This window comes from Mauremys mutica, chromosome 9 (genome assembly GCF_020497125.1).
Source record: "Mauremys mutica isolate MM-2020 ecotype Southern chromosome 9, ASM2049712v1, whole genome shotgun sequence".
Lineage (NCBI taxonomy): Eukaryota > Metazoa > Chordata > Testudines > Geoemydidae > Mauremys > Mauremys mutica.
Genome location: NC_059080.1, coordinates 51,154,633 through 51,169,496, shown reverse-complemented (window position 1 = coordinate 51,169,496; position 14,864 = coordinate 51,154,633). Strand labels below are relative to the sequence as shown.

Genomic DNA, 14,864 nt, shown 5'->3' with positions numbered 1-14,864 from the left:
GGTGCCACACAGGGCTTTGCACCAGATTTACTAGATCAGTTTAAATCCATACCTTAGTTTAAATCAGTGCAACTTTCTCATGTAGACAAAGCCTTAATTTGGTACCACAAGGGGTTTCCTCTCTAATTATTAATGAATCATTGCCCATTCAGTTGCTGGGGTCTGTCTAATGGGATTGCCAGAAGAAGGGTGTTTGGAGGAGAGATATGAAGGAGGAGAGGTTTGTGTCATTGGAATTTGGAGGTCCAAGCGTAAGGTGCAGTGTGGAAGAAAGCATGGAGATAAGAATGGGAGAGAGTGAGGAGGCTTGAGATGCTGATGGAGTGAAGGGAGCTGTTGGGGAGGAGTATAGGCCGGAGCCAAGTTTTTGCGGTATAGAAGGCAAGTACGAGGAGCTTCAGTCTGATGTGGAGAGCCACGGGACGCAAGAATGGGGGTGAGATGTGCATAGTAGATGGTGAGGAAGTTGATGATGTTACCAGGAGTATTTTGGCTGGGCAGTAGGGGGACGTGGTGATGTTCAAGAAGGCCAGAGAGGAGACGTCTAGAGGAGAAAGGACCAAGGCTTGGGTGAGGGATTTAGACAGCAAAATGGAGAAGAAAGGGTACTTGTAGGGATGTTGTGCAGGAAAAAAGCACCAGGATTGACAGCCTAGATGTGGTGGCAGAGGAGAGAGTAGAAAAGGGCTCCAAGGTGGCGACACCAGCTGAAAGGAGGACAGTGTAGCTGCTAGAATGATGGACACAGGAGAGTTTCATTAACTCAGGGGAACTGACACACATGAGTGAGCCCCCGAAGAACTGGAGGCTATGTTTGCCTGAGCCCCCAGAATTTTGAGTGCTTTTCTGAATCTCCCATGCCCTTCTTTTCCTTCCTTTCAACCGTAACGCCTCGCTGGATGCGTCATCAGCAGGAACTTCTGAATCTAAAGGCACATGCTGCTGCTGCTTAAGCTAAAGAGCTGATTTCCCTAGATGGAAACAGTAGCATACTTATGTGGTCCACACACCAGGGTAGGCAAAAACCCATATACCATACTGTGTTAAGGTGGGTTACAAAGCAATAGCCCTAAAACCATCTGTTCCTTCCTGTGAGACCCCTTGCCCTGACCCGTGACTGCTCCTCTGCTAGCAGGATGGCTCCAAATTGGAACTGAAGTATTGAGCAGGGGAGTGTGGGCATCAGAACATCCCAGGAATACTGAGCGTATTGTACATGTGGATTACTAAGGGGGCAGTGGCAAAGCTGGGCAGAGGCAGCATGCACAGAGCCACGCATGCTATTTCTGGATCTGCTGAGCAGAGGCATCCCGCTGGGTTTGCAGAGAAGGTTGGCTGCCTGTTGGCAACCTATGCCTTGGCAGCAGCTCACAGTAGGGGCTGTAGATCGGGGGTGGGAGGTGTACCTGTGTGAACTCTGCCAACACCAGTCAACAGTACTAGCTCCTTGTCTATAGATTAAGAAGCAGCAAATTTACTCCAGAATCACTGGAGGGGAAAAAACCTCCATTTGCCAAAAATTCCAACAGCGATTAGAGCTAGTGACACCAACAAGTAAACACCATTAGACATAGCTTTATCCCCTGTGTCAGTACCATGGGCTGGCATCAGCATGATGAATGAGTACTGCAAGTGTGCAAAATTGTGTAACTGCTGGAGAGAGCCCGTCAACCCACAGGTGTTAAAATTCCCCTGAGGCCACCAGCCAAACATCCCTCATCTAGCAGCTCTGACAGGATGGAGGCCCAAGATAAAATTAGAAAGGGTTTCTAATCCAGCACCTTGTACAAATGGTAGGGGCCAGCTAAACAGGGTTGCTGCTAATTGCTAAACCAGACTGCTGTACTCCCTCTCCTACCCTGGTTGTGGGTATGAGACTTTCAGCTGAGGCAGGATTTTTGCTGCTAGTGTTTTCTGGCACCTACAAATTTCAGAGATCATGTCCTTCATGCCAATTGGTGGGGAGATCCATTTGTTGCCTCTAAAGGAGGGTCTGCTTTTTTCAGGACAGACATCTCTTTATTTATTTATTAGGGTTATTTATTAATCAGTTTTGGAAGTGCTGTTCCCTCTGAAAATGGCTGTTATGCCCCACTTTACACCAACCTTCACCCCAGGACACAAAGTCACAGGCTTTTGTTCACAACTGCATGCCTTCCTCATCACTCCTTTTGTTATTTTTTATTTTTAAGCCATTGATTTTTTTTAAGCCGTGTTTTAAAGTTTCCACTTTGGGTGTGGCAGAGGAGAATCAGAGAGGCATCCTTTTAAAGAACTGCAAGCGTTGTAGAATGAATTCCCTCTAGCGTAACAGTGCTGGTAGGGGGATTTGAGGGTAGACAAGTGCTTAAATCTGAAAGGGCAGAGAGAGGGGAAGGGGGAGAGGAGCGCTTGTCCTGAAACTAGAACTCTCCCTCTGAAATGTGGCTCCTTCCTCAGATTTAGGAAGTGGATCCCTGCTGGGATTTCCTTTCAAAGGTGACTTGTAACCTATTCATTAGGGTAGATTTTGGCAGGGCAGTAATGGTGCATTTTAGCAGGGTCGAGCACGCATTATTTGTGTGTGTGCAGAGTTCGTTTTGGGTGAGGGGGAGCATTTGCCTTTCCAAGAGTGGAAAATAAACACTGCCGGTTCTGCAGCAGCAGCAGCAGCAGGTCTGAGGAAGGAAGCGGTGGGAATACTCTGATGGGTACCATGGAGTTTAAAAAAGACGCCAGTGCAGTAACAATTGAGATGCTTCTCATAGTTCGCCCTCAGAAGAGGAAGACAGTGCAAAGGGTGCAGACAGACAGACAGACGGAAATCAGTGCCTCGCACCACAGCCAAGGTAAAGCAATATCTGCAGTTGTTCAAGTGAAGGGTGCAGCTGCAATGCATGCAGAGCCAAGCTGCAAGTGAGTTGTAGAATGAGAGGTGAACCATCAGTCCTCGGGAAAGAACACCAGTTTTTTTGGTTTTCTTTTTTGCCCCTGTAATTTAAAGACATGCAATGAAAACCCAAACCTGCAAACTCCCCTCTAAAATCTTCCAGTTTTAACTTAGTTTTATTGATCTTGTTTAACAAACAAGAGCCTCTGTATGTTGCATACCACACACTGCAGGTGACTCAGGGTGCGGCACCTGTGTGGCACACCCATGGAGCGGCATGTGACTATTATTCTGAGGACCGTGTTTATACATGCCCTGTTACAATGGAACATTTTATATAGTGTGAGACACTGCCAAAGGGTTTCCGAAAATGCATTAGATTTACAAGTCAAAGCAGTGAGCAGGTTGAACTGACTGTGCTTCAGTTATTTAATCCCAAATTGATGACTATCACAAAGGATGCATAGGGCAACATGGTCTTATTTTAGTGTGTGTGTGTGCGCGAGCGTGTGCCTGTGCATACTTTGTCTGCAAAGAATATCACCATGAGCCATTTATAGTTACAGTTTGTGACAATCCCCTTGGCCTATCTCCTATCCCTTCAGGGGATCTTCCATGCTCTTTTTGGAACCCTGGAAATCATGGGCTATTTGCAGACAACAGAGAGAACCTCCCCTCACTGCAAAACTGAAAAGAGCAAACACTCCATTGCTGCCATCTGGTTTAATCCCAACCTCTTTTAACTGTATTTCAGACTCTGGTGATTGGGGCTATATAGATACTGAAGAAAAGACAGGAAAAGGTGGATGATCTGGCTAATCTAATCTTTAGCTATAGTTGATTTCTGTCTACTTCATGCCTACACCAGCACCAATGTCTCCAACTGCTTTGCAGCCTTCTCCTACAGAGCTGGTGGGGGTGAGATGAGCTTGGAAATTTTGAAAACATTTTCATTTGAATATTTTGAAAAAAGACCAAATTTTTAAAAAACATGCAGCTTTTTTTACTGAGAAGTCTCGATTTTCCAAAAAATGTTTGGTTCTGAAATTGTGTTCCCAGTTTGCTTTCTTCTTTCTTCCCCCTTTTTCCTCACTGAAAAGTGAGGAAACCTGAAACACTAACTGAAAATGTTTTCAGTTTTCGTTGGGGGGAGATGGAAGGTATTGAAAAATGAAACCATTTCATTTTATTAAAAAGGGTCATTTTTTACTAAAACATTTCCCAGCAACTACAATTACCCCTGAATTGTCTGCCCACCTCAAGCAGCAATGATATGCCCCAGAAGGATTCGCTCTGCAAAATTACAACAAAATCAGCTCTCCGAGCCATTTTGGCTTAAACCATTGTAGGCAGGCAAAGAGAAAGGCTCAGGAGCTCTGGGGACACAAACAGGAGGGGAGGGGAGACTGAGCATGGAAAGCAGTTTTATATAGAGGAACGGGGATCAATGGATAGGTGGCAGGGCAGAGGGGGAAGGGATGGGTAGCAACTGTTCAGGCTAGGAAGTCCAGGAACTAATTACTCTTGGCACTAGCTCACTCCCATGAGAGAGTAATAGCTGGATAACTTCCTTCTGTGAACTCTCTTGTATTTAGATTAATGGCACTAATAGAGGGAATATTTGGGTAGTGGGTAAACCTGATAGAAAATGCCAATTTATTTTTCGAGGACTATTTAAAAATTGAGTCTGATTTATTTCTCCAAATAACCCTAAAAATGAAAAAAAAATCAATGAAAACTTGCCATAGAAAGCTGAAAAGTTCCAGGGCTTTGAAAATTCATTTAGGAATTTTTTTGTTTTTGAAAACTGTACATTTAGTGAAGTCAAAACATTTTGCCAAAATTATTTCAGTTTTCAATTTCCATTTTTTGTTGATAAACTGTAAAATTTTGATCCAAATGAAAATCTTTCTCTTTTTGTTGAAAATATCTATTCAAAAATGTTGACCAACTCTAGTGGTATATCTCTCCTTCATAAACAATGTCATAGCCTCTAAGAAGACAGTGTTGCCTAACAGATACAGCTCAGGGCTGCAACTCAGGAGACCTAGATTCCATTCCTGGCTCTGCCACTGGCCTGCTTGGTGACCTTGGGCAAGTTGCTTCATCGCCCGTGACTCAGTTTCCCCAGTCGCTAAAATAGGGATAATGACACTGACCTCCTTTGTAAAGTACTTTGGGGTCTATGGATGAAGAGCTAGTTAGTATCAGTAGTAGTAGTGTTCCCCTGCTGCTGATCTCTAAAGTGCTTTAGAACTTACTTTCAACCATCGTGATTTTCAAACTTTTCCAGTGAGAGATTCTCCTTGGATAGCCCTGCAACATGTTACTTTGGGAGGGGATTTGTCTAACATTTAAATGAACACACACCGTAATGAGGAAGAGTTTGGGAACTAAAACAGGGCATGGCTGGGAAAAATAAAGACATCCTCTTGAAGTCAGTGGATTTACATCAGGGATGAATATAGTCCATAATATTAAACATGTGATATATTCACCATTCCCATTGCAATTGATTGTGATGTCATAAATTACTCTTTGATTGCAGGAGTAAGTAGAAAAGGAGTCTGAGTTTGGAGGACAAAAACAGAAATAGCAAGGAAAATATTGGACTGGCATTTTTCAAAGAAACTTTTTCCATTCTCATTGGTCAACAGTTCTTCTATGAATCCTCTTGGGTAAATAATGCCTAGCTGAGTGATGTCTCCTCATCATGGAGTTGGTCTTGTCTCAGCTAAATCAACAGAAATTTTATTTCTGTCTTCAGTGGGAACAGGTGTGGGCCTGATGTGATCTTCCCATTAGCTGGTAGCAGACACGCTGCCCAGCACCCGTGAATGATATTGTCTGACTCTCATGCCCATGCTTGTCATTATGTAGGTTTTCAAAGCGATGGAAATGGAAATGACAGATCGCAGCAACCCAGAGGGAATGGCCTTCCTGGTACGTTGTCTTCTCTGCCCTCTCATTTTGTATGTGAGAACTTAGGGCAAGTGATAGTGAGGGCATCGTAGAGCTGGCTGGAGCCAGGCAGAGTGCGTGGAGATGCTTTGCAGGCTGCCTCTGCACACTAACAATGTGCTTGTCACAGCCCTTTCCATTCCAGGCCCTACTGTGTCTGGGTGATGTGCACAGGGAGGCTCCATTCAGACATGGGTCTCCCTGTGCTCATGCGTAATGGGGGCGGGGGGAGAGTGCCACCTTCCTGTCTCTAGCTACCAGCAGGAGCCACTGGAGGTCAGGATGTGTGTATGCATGCGCCGGGAATATGGTGGGATGGCTAGGTGCTGGGCACACTATTGCATACATGCATCATAGTTATCATATACGTAACCCTGCCTCAGCATGGGGGATGGACAAGGAGAGCTCTGGAGGTCCCCTCCAGCCCTACATTTCTCTGATTCTATTATCATAACCAATAAAGAATCCTCCTGAAAGCTAACATAGCCTGAGGCAGTATTAACAGTCGCACAGAGCTCTTAGCTTACCCAGGACCCATGTAGTTCATGGTGTGTGGAGGCAGGAAACCCTGTCCTGTTGAGAAGGTGAATCTCTCATCACTTCAACCACTAATGGAAAAGTTGGGTGCAAATTGCATGGGAGGATCCTCCCAAACTTTCCAGTCCTCTGCACAGTTGTTTTTGACATGAGGAACAATCTGTCCCCTAGTCCTGAGCTTCCATATAGCTCAGCCAATCGACTTCGTATCTGACCTATAACCCCTCCCACTAGTCCCACTCAAAGCCTCTCTTAAGAGGCTGTACAAAACTGTGCCCTGGATTTGTTATGGAACATAAGCAGCCCCTAGGGAATGAGCTCAGGCCACCAACCAACCTCATTTTTGCCTGTATGAAAACATAATTTGGTCTCTAGTGAAGAAAGGCAAGTGAAAGAAACAGAGTTTTGCTTCCACAGAACTACTAATAACCCCTATGTGAAAACCCTGTATGTTACTGATGCATTGCTTAATGTGAGTTCTGATCCAGCTCCCACTGCAATCAATGGGAGCAGATTCAGCCCATAGACAGTAAGCAAGCAAGTAGTATCTTGTGGCAAGGTACTGTCAGTAATTGTCTTTGACCATATCAGACAGACAGGTGACAAATAAGAAAAGCAGATAAATATTAATAGCTTTAGAGCCTTAACATGCTCTTCTTTTTCAACGACAGCTACATAGTGAAGATCAGGAAATTCACCAGGACTAGAAGGGACAGAATTACCCATCACACAGAGTTAACTGAAGTACCTCTAGTAGTTCAATGCAAATCTGAGTATCAATACATTTTCCTCTAGCCTGCCTTCAGGACACAAGAGGAGTCCTCTTGAGGATAATTAAGACTTTCTGATGCCAAAAGGAATAGCCAGCTCTTATTGCACCAGCACCAAAGGGGTTAATAAATTCACTTTAATCAGCCGCATTCCTGTCTTTATGAGGACTTGACACCATGGAGCAGCTGGTGCTGCTGCAATATTTACAAACGGTATGACATTAACTGAGATTGAACCACATTAAAAAAAACACACTGCTGCCACATACAGTGCATCAAAATCTCATAAGTCACAGACCTGATCCATGTCAGCTGTGAATTACGAAAAGTATCTGGCCTTTCAGATGAGCTGTTAAAGTGAAGTTCCTTCTGCTGCTGGGACACAGATCCCATGACACTTTCTGAAAAACAGTAAGGGATAACCCCAGTGTCATGGCCAATGTTCATCCTCGGTGAATCAGGTTCTAATGTCCAAGGCCATACGCGAGATATTGCTCAGTGTTAAATGGCATTGGCTGACTGTGCTAGCTTAATGTCATTGCAACCCTGTGGGATAGATTAATGTTATTTAGTACCATGTGTATTACCACATCACGTAGGGGCTGCAACTGAGATCAGGGTCTATTCTGCTGAGTGCTGTACACACATGGTGAGAGACAGTCCCTGCCCCACAGAACTTACAATCTACACAAACAAAAAGAGAGGAGGTTACTCAAGGTTATGCAGCTGGGAACAGAATGCAGGTCTCCTGACACCCAGTCCAGGTCCTTACCACTAGACTAGTGTTTTTCAAGAGACGAGGTGTGGCCCCTAGAGAGCTCATGAAAGGCAATCAGGGGGTCACAAGGCATTCAAAACTTTATTACAGTCTGAAGCAAAGAAAATCTCTCTGCACACCTCTTCCATTTCAAGGTCATGTATTCTCTGTCAGCCTACTGAAACACACACATAGTAATTATTGATACATGTTTTACTCATATAGTAAATGTAAGAGGGGAGTGCAAATTTTTTACTTCAAATATGAGGTTGCCAATCTGAAAAGGTTGAGAAACACTGAACTAGACTATTTATGCAAGTGTGATCAGGAGCGGCTCTAGGTATTTTGCTGCCCCAAGCACGGCAGGCAGGCTGCCTTCGGCAGCTTGTCTGCAGGAGGTCCCCGGTCCTGTGGATTTGGCAGCATGTCTGCGGGAGGTCCGCCGAAGCCGCGGGACCAGCGGACCCTCCGCAGGCATGCCGCCGAAGGCAACCTGCCTGCCGCCCTCGCGACGACTGGCAGAGTGCCCCCCGTGGCTTGCTGCCCCAGGCACACGCTTGGCGTGCTGGTGCCTGGAGCCGCCCCTGAGAGTGATACATTTCAATAAAACAGAATTCAGTTGATGCCAGTCATGCCTCTCCAGAGAGTTCTCCTTCCTTCCCTACTTCCTCAGCCAGGGTCTAGCTCCCAATGCCTGAATTGCATGGACTATTCCCAACTAGCACTCTCTTGTTCACTCCACTTGCATTTGAAGCCCAGGAATTGGTTCACACAGCACATAGAATATTGAGCTCTGCTGTATCAATTTGCCTTACAAGCTATAAAAGCTATAGAATGGAATCTCAGTGCCATTTAGCTCATTGGTGCGCCACATTTATAGATTTAACTTGGTTCTGCAGTTAGTGCCCATTGCAGTTAGTGTAGGATGAGAAAATTCCATTTTATTCTAGTCACGGGGATGTTTTCTTCATATAAACAGGCCAGCCAGTTCAGATGCAGCCTGACGAGCAGGCACCAGTCATTACTTCCTACACCAACGAAGGTAGGTGGTAACCCAGTGAACACTGATTTTCTGTAGCAATGCAGCATTCATCTCTTATTTATGCTCGTATGAGAGAAAACTTGCTCAGAACAGCACCACAGCAAGAGACACATATGAGAATTTTGTTATAATCGGACTGCAAAAGATGAAGAATTTGAAGAGTCACTGGACAATTCTTTCAAGAATCTTGAGCCTGGTCTACAATTAAAAGTTTTACCAGGATTGCTGTTGGTTAAGGGTGTGGCTTTTTTTTTAAACCTGACATAGCTAAGCTGGTGTAGATGGCTTTTTATTGACATAACTGCACTTATACCAATATGGCTAAAGCTATAAGCTATACTGGTATAAGCCCTTTCATACCACTTTAATTGCACCCCCACTAGAGGCTTTTGTTGGCAGAACTATATTGGCATAACTCCACCAGCAAAACCCTCCTAGTGTAGAGCAGACCTTAAGAGAACAAGGAAAGTAACAAGAGTTTGTCCGTTGGTTCAAATTATTTCTTTACATTTTATAACGGGGCCGTCTTGGGTTTGATTCATCCTGTACATCTGTTCTATACTAAAATTGATATTTAAAGCCTTCTTGGTCCTTAAAAAAGTGGGTCTTGATTAGGGACGAAGAAGTTAATAAATAATACATAAAATAAATAATAATAATAATAAATCACAAAAACTTCAGAGACTTTCATTCCATTGGTTTTCAAAACTGATTTTTTGCTTTTTAAAACTTTCTGTGGAAATTTTGTATCAACTTTTTTTTGTTTTCCAAAGTGGGTTATTTTTGCAAATAAGCATTTCTAGTATAACTATGCCAGCACAGCACTCCTAGTGAGGACACTGCTCAGACCAACCACGTGCAGCTTTGTTGGTAGAACTCATTCCAGCACATGCCACCTTCCGAGCAACTATACCGGCAAAAGTACAGCTGTCTACACTATGGGCTTTTGTTGCCACACCTCTTCACACCCCTAACGGACAAAATAAGCTATGTCAGTAATGTTTATAGTGTAACTCTGGCCTAAATCTTGAGTGTTGAGCCCTGAGGTCACAATACTGCATGATCAGTACAGCATAATGCCTAGGTTGCAGATAAATGCTTTCCTGCAAGGTCATTATTGTACCATTATTTCCTGAAAGGTCATTATTGTACCACTATTGATCTTCACAGATCCCAAGGCCAGAGGGGACCATTGTGATCGTCTAGTCTGACCTGTACAGCACAGGCCAGAGAACTTCCCCCAAATAATTCCTAGAACAGAGCTTTTAGAAAAACATCCAATCTTGATATAAAAATTGGCAGTGATGGACAGGCCACCATGGCCTTGGTAAATTGTTCCAATGGTTAATTACTCTCATCGTTAAAAATTTACACCATATTTCCAGTCTGAATTTGTCTAGCTTCAACTTCCAGCCGTTGGATCATCTTAGACCTTTCTCTGCTAGATAGAAGATTCCATTATTAAAATATTTGTTCCTCATGTAGCTACTTACAGAGGATGATCCAGTTACACCTAAATCTTCTCTTTGATAAACTAAATAGATTGAGCTCCTTGAGTCTATCACTATAAGGCATGTTTTCTACTTCTTTAATCATTCTCATGGCTCTTCTATGAATCCTCTCCAGTTTATCAATATCCTTCTTGAATAGTAGGCACCAGAACTGGGCACAGTATTTCAGCAGCAGTCACGCCAGTGCGAAATACAGATGTAAAATAAGCTCTCCACTCCCACTCAAGATTCCCGTTTATGCATCCCAAGATTGCATTAGCTTTTTTGGCCATAGTCTCATATTGGTGGCTCATGTCCTTTTCAGTTACTTCCCAGACAGAGTCCCCCACCCTGTAAGTATGACCTACGTTTTTTTCCCTAGATTTATACTTTTGCATTTAGCTGTATGGAAACATATATTGTTAGCTTGCACCCAGTTTACCAAGCGTTCCAGATCGCTCTAAGTCAGTAACCTGCCCTCTTCATTATTTACCACTCCCCCAATTTTTGTGTCATCTGCAAATGTTATCAGCAAAGATTTTAATGTTTTCTTCCAGGCCATTGATGAAAATGTTAAACAGAGTAGGGCCACGACCTAATCCCTGTGAGACCCTACTAGAAACACACCCACTTGATGATGATTCCCCTTTTACAACTACATTTTGAGTCCTTAGTTAGCCAGTTTTTAATCCATTTAATCCCGAAGAAGAGCTCTGTGTAGCTCAAAAGTTTGTCTCTTTCACCACCAGAAGACGGTCCAATAAAAGATATTCCCTCACTCACTTTGTCTTTCTAATATCCTGGGACCAACACGGCTACAAAAACACTGCAAATGTTATTTTTATATAATTCTAGTTTTTTAATCAAAATGTTGTGCGGTATCAAGTCAAACACATAACGACATCTTCAAACCAAGATATGCGCTCCTAGAATTCTGACTCCGTTTCCAATTCATTGTTAAGGGGAGAGAGGCTGGGGAATGTTTTAATATCTGTTACACCAGGAATCTGAAGTGCATAGGATCATTTTTTATTTGCTTATTTCACTATTTTGTCTCTTCTTCTGTCCATAGTGCTGCAAACCTGTACACTTCATTTAAAAATAACAGAACAAATATATCTTCATGGTAGGCATGTGGACAAATCATTTGCACTGAGGTACCAGCCCAGTAAGGACATTCTGGTTTTCAAATAGAGAAGAAACAGGCAGGGGAGGGAAAGTTGGACAAGAGGGATGTTAACATAGAAAGGCAGAAGTGGAGGCCCTATGAGTTAGTTTAGTATTGGTACAATATTAATGAATGTGGTTTGCACTTGGAAGAGTAATCTTTGATATTTTCAGTCTCATATGTTTTCACTTTCTAGTTGCTTTTTCATTCTTTGCCCACTTCTGACTTCTTTGTTCATTGCAGGAACTCATGTGACTGTCGAGGTACATCCTAGAAATACCACCCCACAGCTGTTCAAGAAATTCTCCCTTGGGAAAGGTACATCACTGTTTTAAAACATTTGGGCCAGCTAAGATATGGCATATCAGCTGCACTAGAGAGCAGGGAGTAGAGGGGCTCATTTGGTTACCACAGTGTTAAACCTGTTAGCTTGTTATCTGTGCATATCAATGATGAAAGTAACGGAAAGGTGACACTGCTCAAAGTGTGATTTTCCAAAGTTCATAACTCAGTCAAATCCAAACTAATGGTCACAGGAACACCCACTGACAGTTCCCCTCAGTAACCACTACTTCCATGCCACATTTAAGCTTCCAACCACCAGCTGCTTTATAACTTAAAAAATAATTTAAAAAAAAAGATATTATAAGTGTATGGTTCCCTTTTCAAATCCCTCATACTTAAAAATGGATTAATCTAAACTAGGGTGACTAGATGAGAGGAAGAAAATATCGGTACACATGGGGGATGGAGGGGGTGTCACCAGCACAGCAACAACAAAAAAAAGCCTTCATGAAGAAAGGAGAAAATGCTCAGTGCATCTGGGGCTTGAACCCACTGAGGGAAAATTAAGACATTCCATGGGCTTTAATAGGAATGGGATGGAGCCTGTGGTGCTCACAGAGGTGTTTAGGCACAGGGACAGGTTGCTAGGATGGCTGGTGGAGTTTTCTTCCACTGGTAACTCTTGACTAATTCTGTCTGGGGGTTATTGCAGGAGTCCGCAAGCTGCCAAGTCTGACAGGCCTGGATAACAAAGGTGAGGCTGCTTGGTTACAGCGTATTTTGTGAGAGTGGAAACACTAGTCCAGCTTCAGTGGAGTTGCTCCAGCCATAAGTTTGGCCCAACATCTCTCATTATGGGGCCTGCCTTCTTGGGGCACTGGAGAGGCTGCCAGCAGCTGAGTTCAGATGATGACTGTGCTACTTAGAGGTGGACGTGTGCCCAGACTCCCCGCTGGGCAGATGCTGGTTGTGCTTTGCCAGCTCTTGGGTCTTGTATCAAGAGGAACAGTTGGTAGTGAGAACAAAATCCTTTTCTTTGTGGGGGTGGGGCCTCCTCCAGAACTACAGATATCTCACATTTGGTGACCTTCTGGTGGCTGAATCACCCCTAAAACATGCTCCAGCTGATCTGTAGCTCACTCTGGGAAGGTATCATTTAATAACTGTGCTGCAGGTGTTAACACAAGCTAAGATCTCGCTAAAACACACACTTGAATTTCTTTCATACAGTAAGCCATTTGCCTGGCTCGCTGGCAAGATGGAACACAATGTTCCCAGCCTTCAGCCTACAACAGAAGACATCTGACTGTTTGTGAATGTGCTGTCTGGTACCTTCATGGTCATAGGACTGGTGGGAGGGGAAGCGCTCTCTACTTATCTCTCTCTTGTGCTGCTTCCATCTCTCCCTCATGGGCTGTATGCAACGTGATATGAACCATAGGGCTAAAGACAAGGAAGTAAAAGCCTGTCTTTCAACTCTCCATGTATTCCACATAGACACACTAACTTTCTCTACCCTTTTCTACTTCTCTACTGTTTATCTCACCTCAATTTTGGCAACCTTCTAGGTTTTCAAGAGAATGGGAAGAGCAGAGTGCCCCTGCCTAGTGGAAAAGACTTGCATGGTAACTATCTGCTGTATTGTAGCTTTCTGTGATTAGCACAGCATAGTTTCTACACTGCAGTGAGCACCCCCAATGGGACACACATTCGGTTTTGGAAATAGGACTAATGCTGATCACAAAAATGATGTGGAACTGACTAAAAACAACTCTATCAAAGTACAGTGACAGCAAATGAATGATTTCATTTCTGTCTCTCTAACTGTACTTTGCTTTGCACGCTGTATTGTCTGGGATTTGAAGTCAGGATGGCTCGGTGAATGTCATGTGCGTTTTAGACAGACTGCATGTGCAACATAACTGAGAAGTCTGCTTTGCAAATGGGCCTGCTACACATTTCTAACTGCCAAGGTAATAGTGTTGGACTGCATGAGTTATTGTGGATTCGGTGTCTGTGGGGAGCCTTTGCAGCTATAACCTGACAAAGACGAAAACTGATAACCAATTTTAAAAACCCATTCAGCTCCCAAAAGGCAAGAAGTAATTTTCAGAGCTGAATAGAATAAGAACCTTTCAAATGTGTAAATCTGCTTTCTCTCTCTTTAGGTCACTGTAATAGTCCCTTTTCAGTGAAAAGCTAGATAAACAAACAAGCCTGTTAGAGAAACAGATGCTGTGCGCTCCCACACTGTTTTAGGCAAATTTGGCCCAGTAGGTAACAGAAGATGCCATTGCTTGTGATTGAATTAACTGGCTGGCTCTCCCATTACAATGAAGGCTGTTGAACTAAGTCTGGGGGAATATTGAGGAATCCAGGCTAAGAGATTTCTGCTCACGTAATTGGCCAGTGGGGGTTGGGGGCTTCTGAGAATAGAGACGCTTCCATTAACCAGATCCAGCTTGGGAGCACACTTTCCACTAAGGATGAGGAAACCAGTTTACTTCTTAGCCTTAAACCAGAACCAAAGAGGAACCCCCCCGCCCCAGTTCCCCAAAGGACTAGACACTAGTCCATTAAGAGGTCTCACTGTGTTCTACTTGTGGCCATCCATCCTGAAGGGTGGGCTTATGGCCTCCACTTGCAGGAGTCAAAGGTTGCAGCAAACAAGCCAATGTCTGAGATAGCTGCTGTCCCAACGTTAGGAGTGTTGATGCTAGAACCTGCACCGAGCACTTTAGCAGCAGATGAAGCTATCTCCTAATGCAGGAGGGGTTGTACTCACACATCACCTCACAGAAGGCAGCCTGTTCTGGCAGCCCCTGCCTGACTGGGATGGCCTGGGGACCAGTCATTCCTGCCTCCCATTGATGGAGCTCTGGCAGATGGGAGCTAACAAGTGCTCTCTATGTAACCACTCATGTCTGCTCAATGTGGTGCTCCATCCCCCTCTAGTGGTGCCTAGGCCACAGATAAAGATTGATC

General features: G+C 43.9%; 1 protein-coding gene across 1 annotated transcript in view; it reads left to right on the top strand.

The window, feature by feature from the left end:
• The first annotated feature begins 5,774 nt into the window (after nt 1–5,774).
• The window catches only part of KY (kyphoscoliosis peptidase), a 32,555-nt gene continuing 23,465 nt past the window's right edge, over nt 5,775–14,864 (top strand). Inside the window, exons 1-5 of the mRNA XM_045031112.1 lie at nt 5,775–5,812; nt 8,874–8,936; nt 11,838–11,912; nt 12,592–12,633; nt 13,448–13,504. Coding sequence (XP_044887047.1) covers nt 8,888–8,936; nt 11,838–11,912; nt 12,592–12,633; nt 13,448–13,504 — 223 coding nt within the window. The 5' untranslated portion in view covers nt 5,775–5,812; nt 8,874–8,887. The remainder of the gene's footprint in view (nt 5,813–8,873; nt 8,937–11,837; nt 11,913–12,591; nt 12,634–13,447; nt 13,505–14,864) is intronic.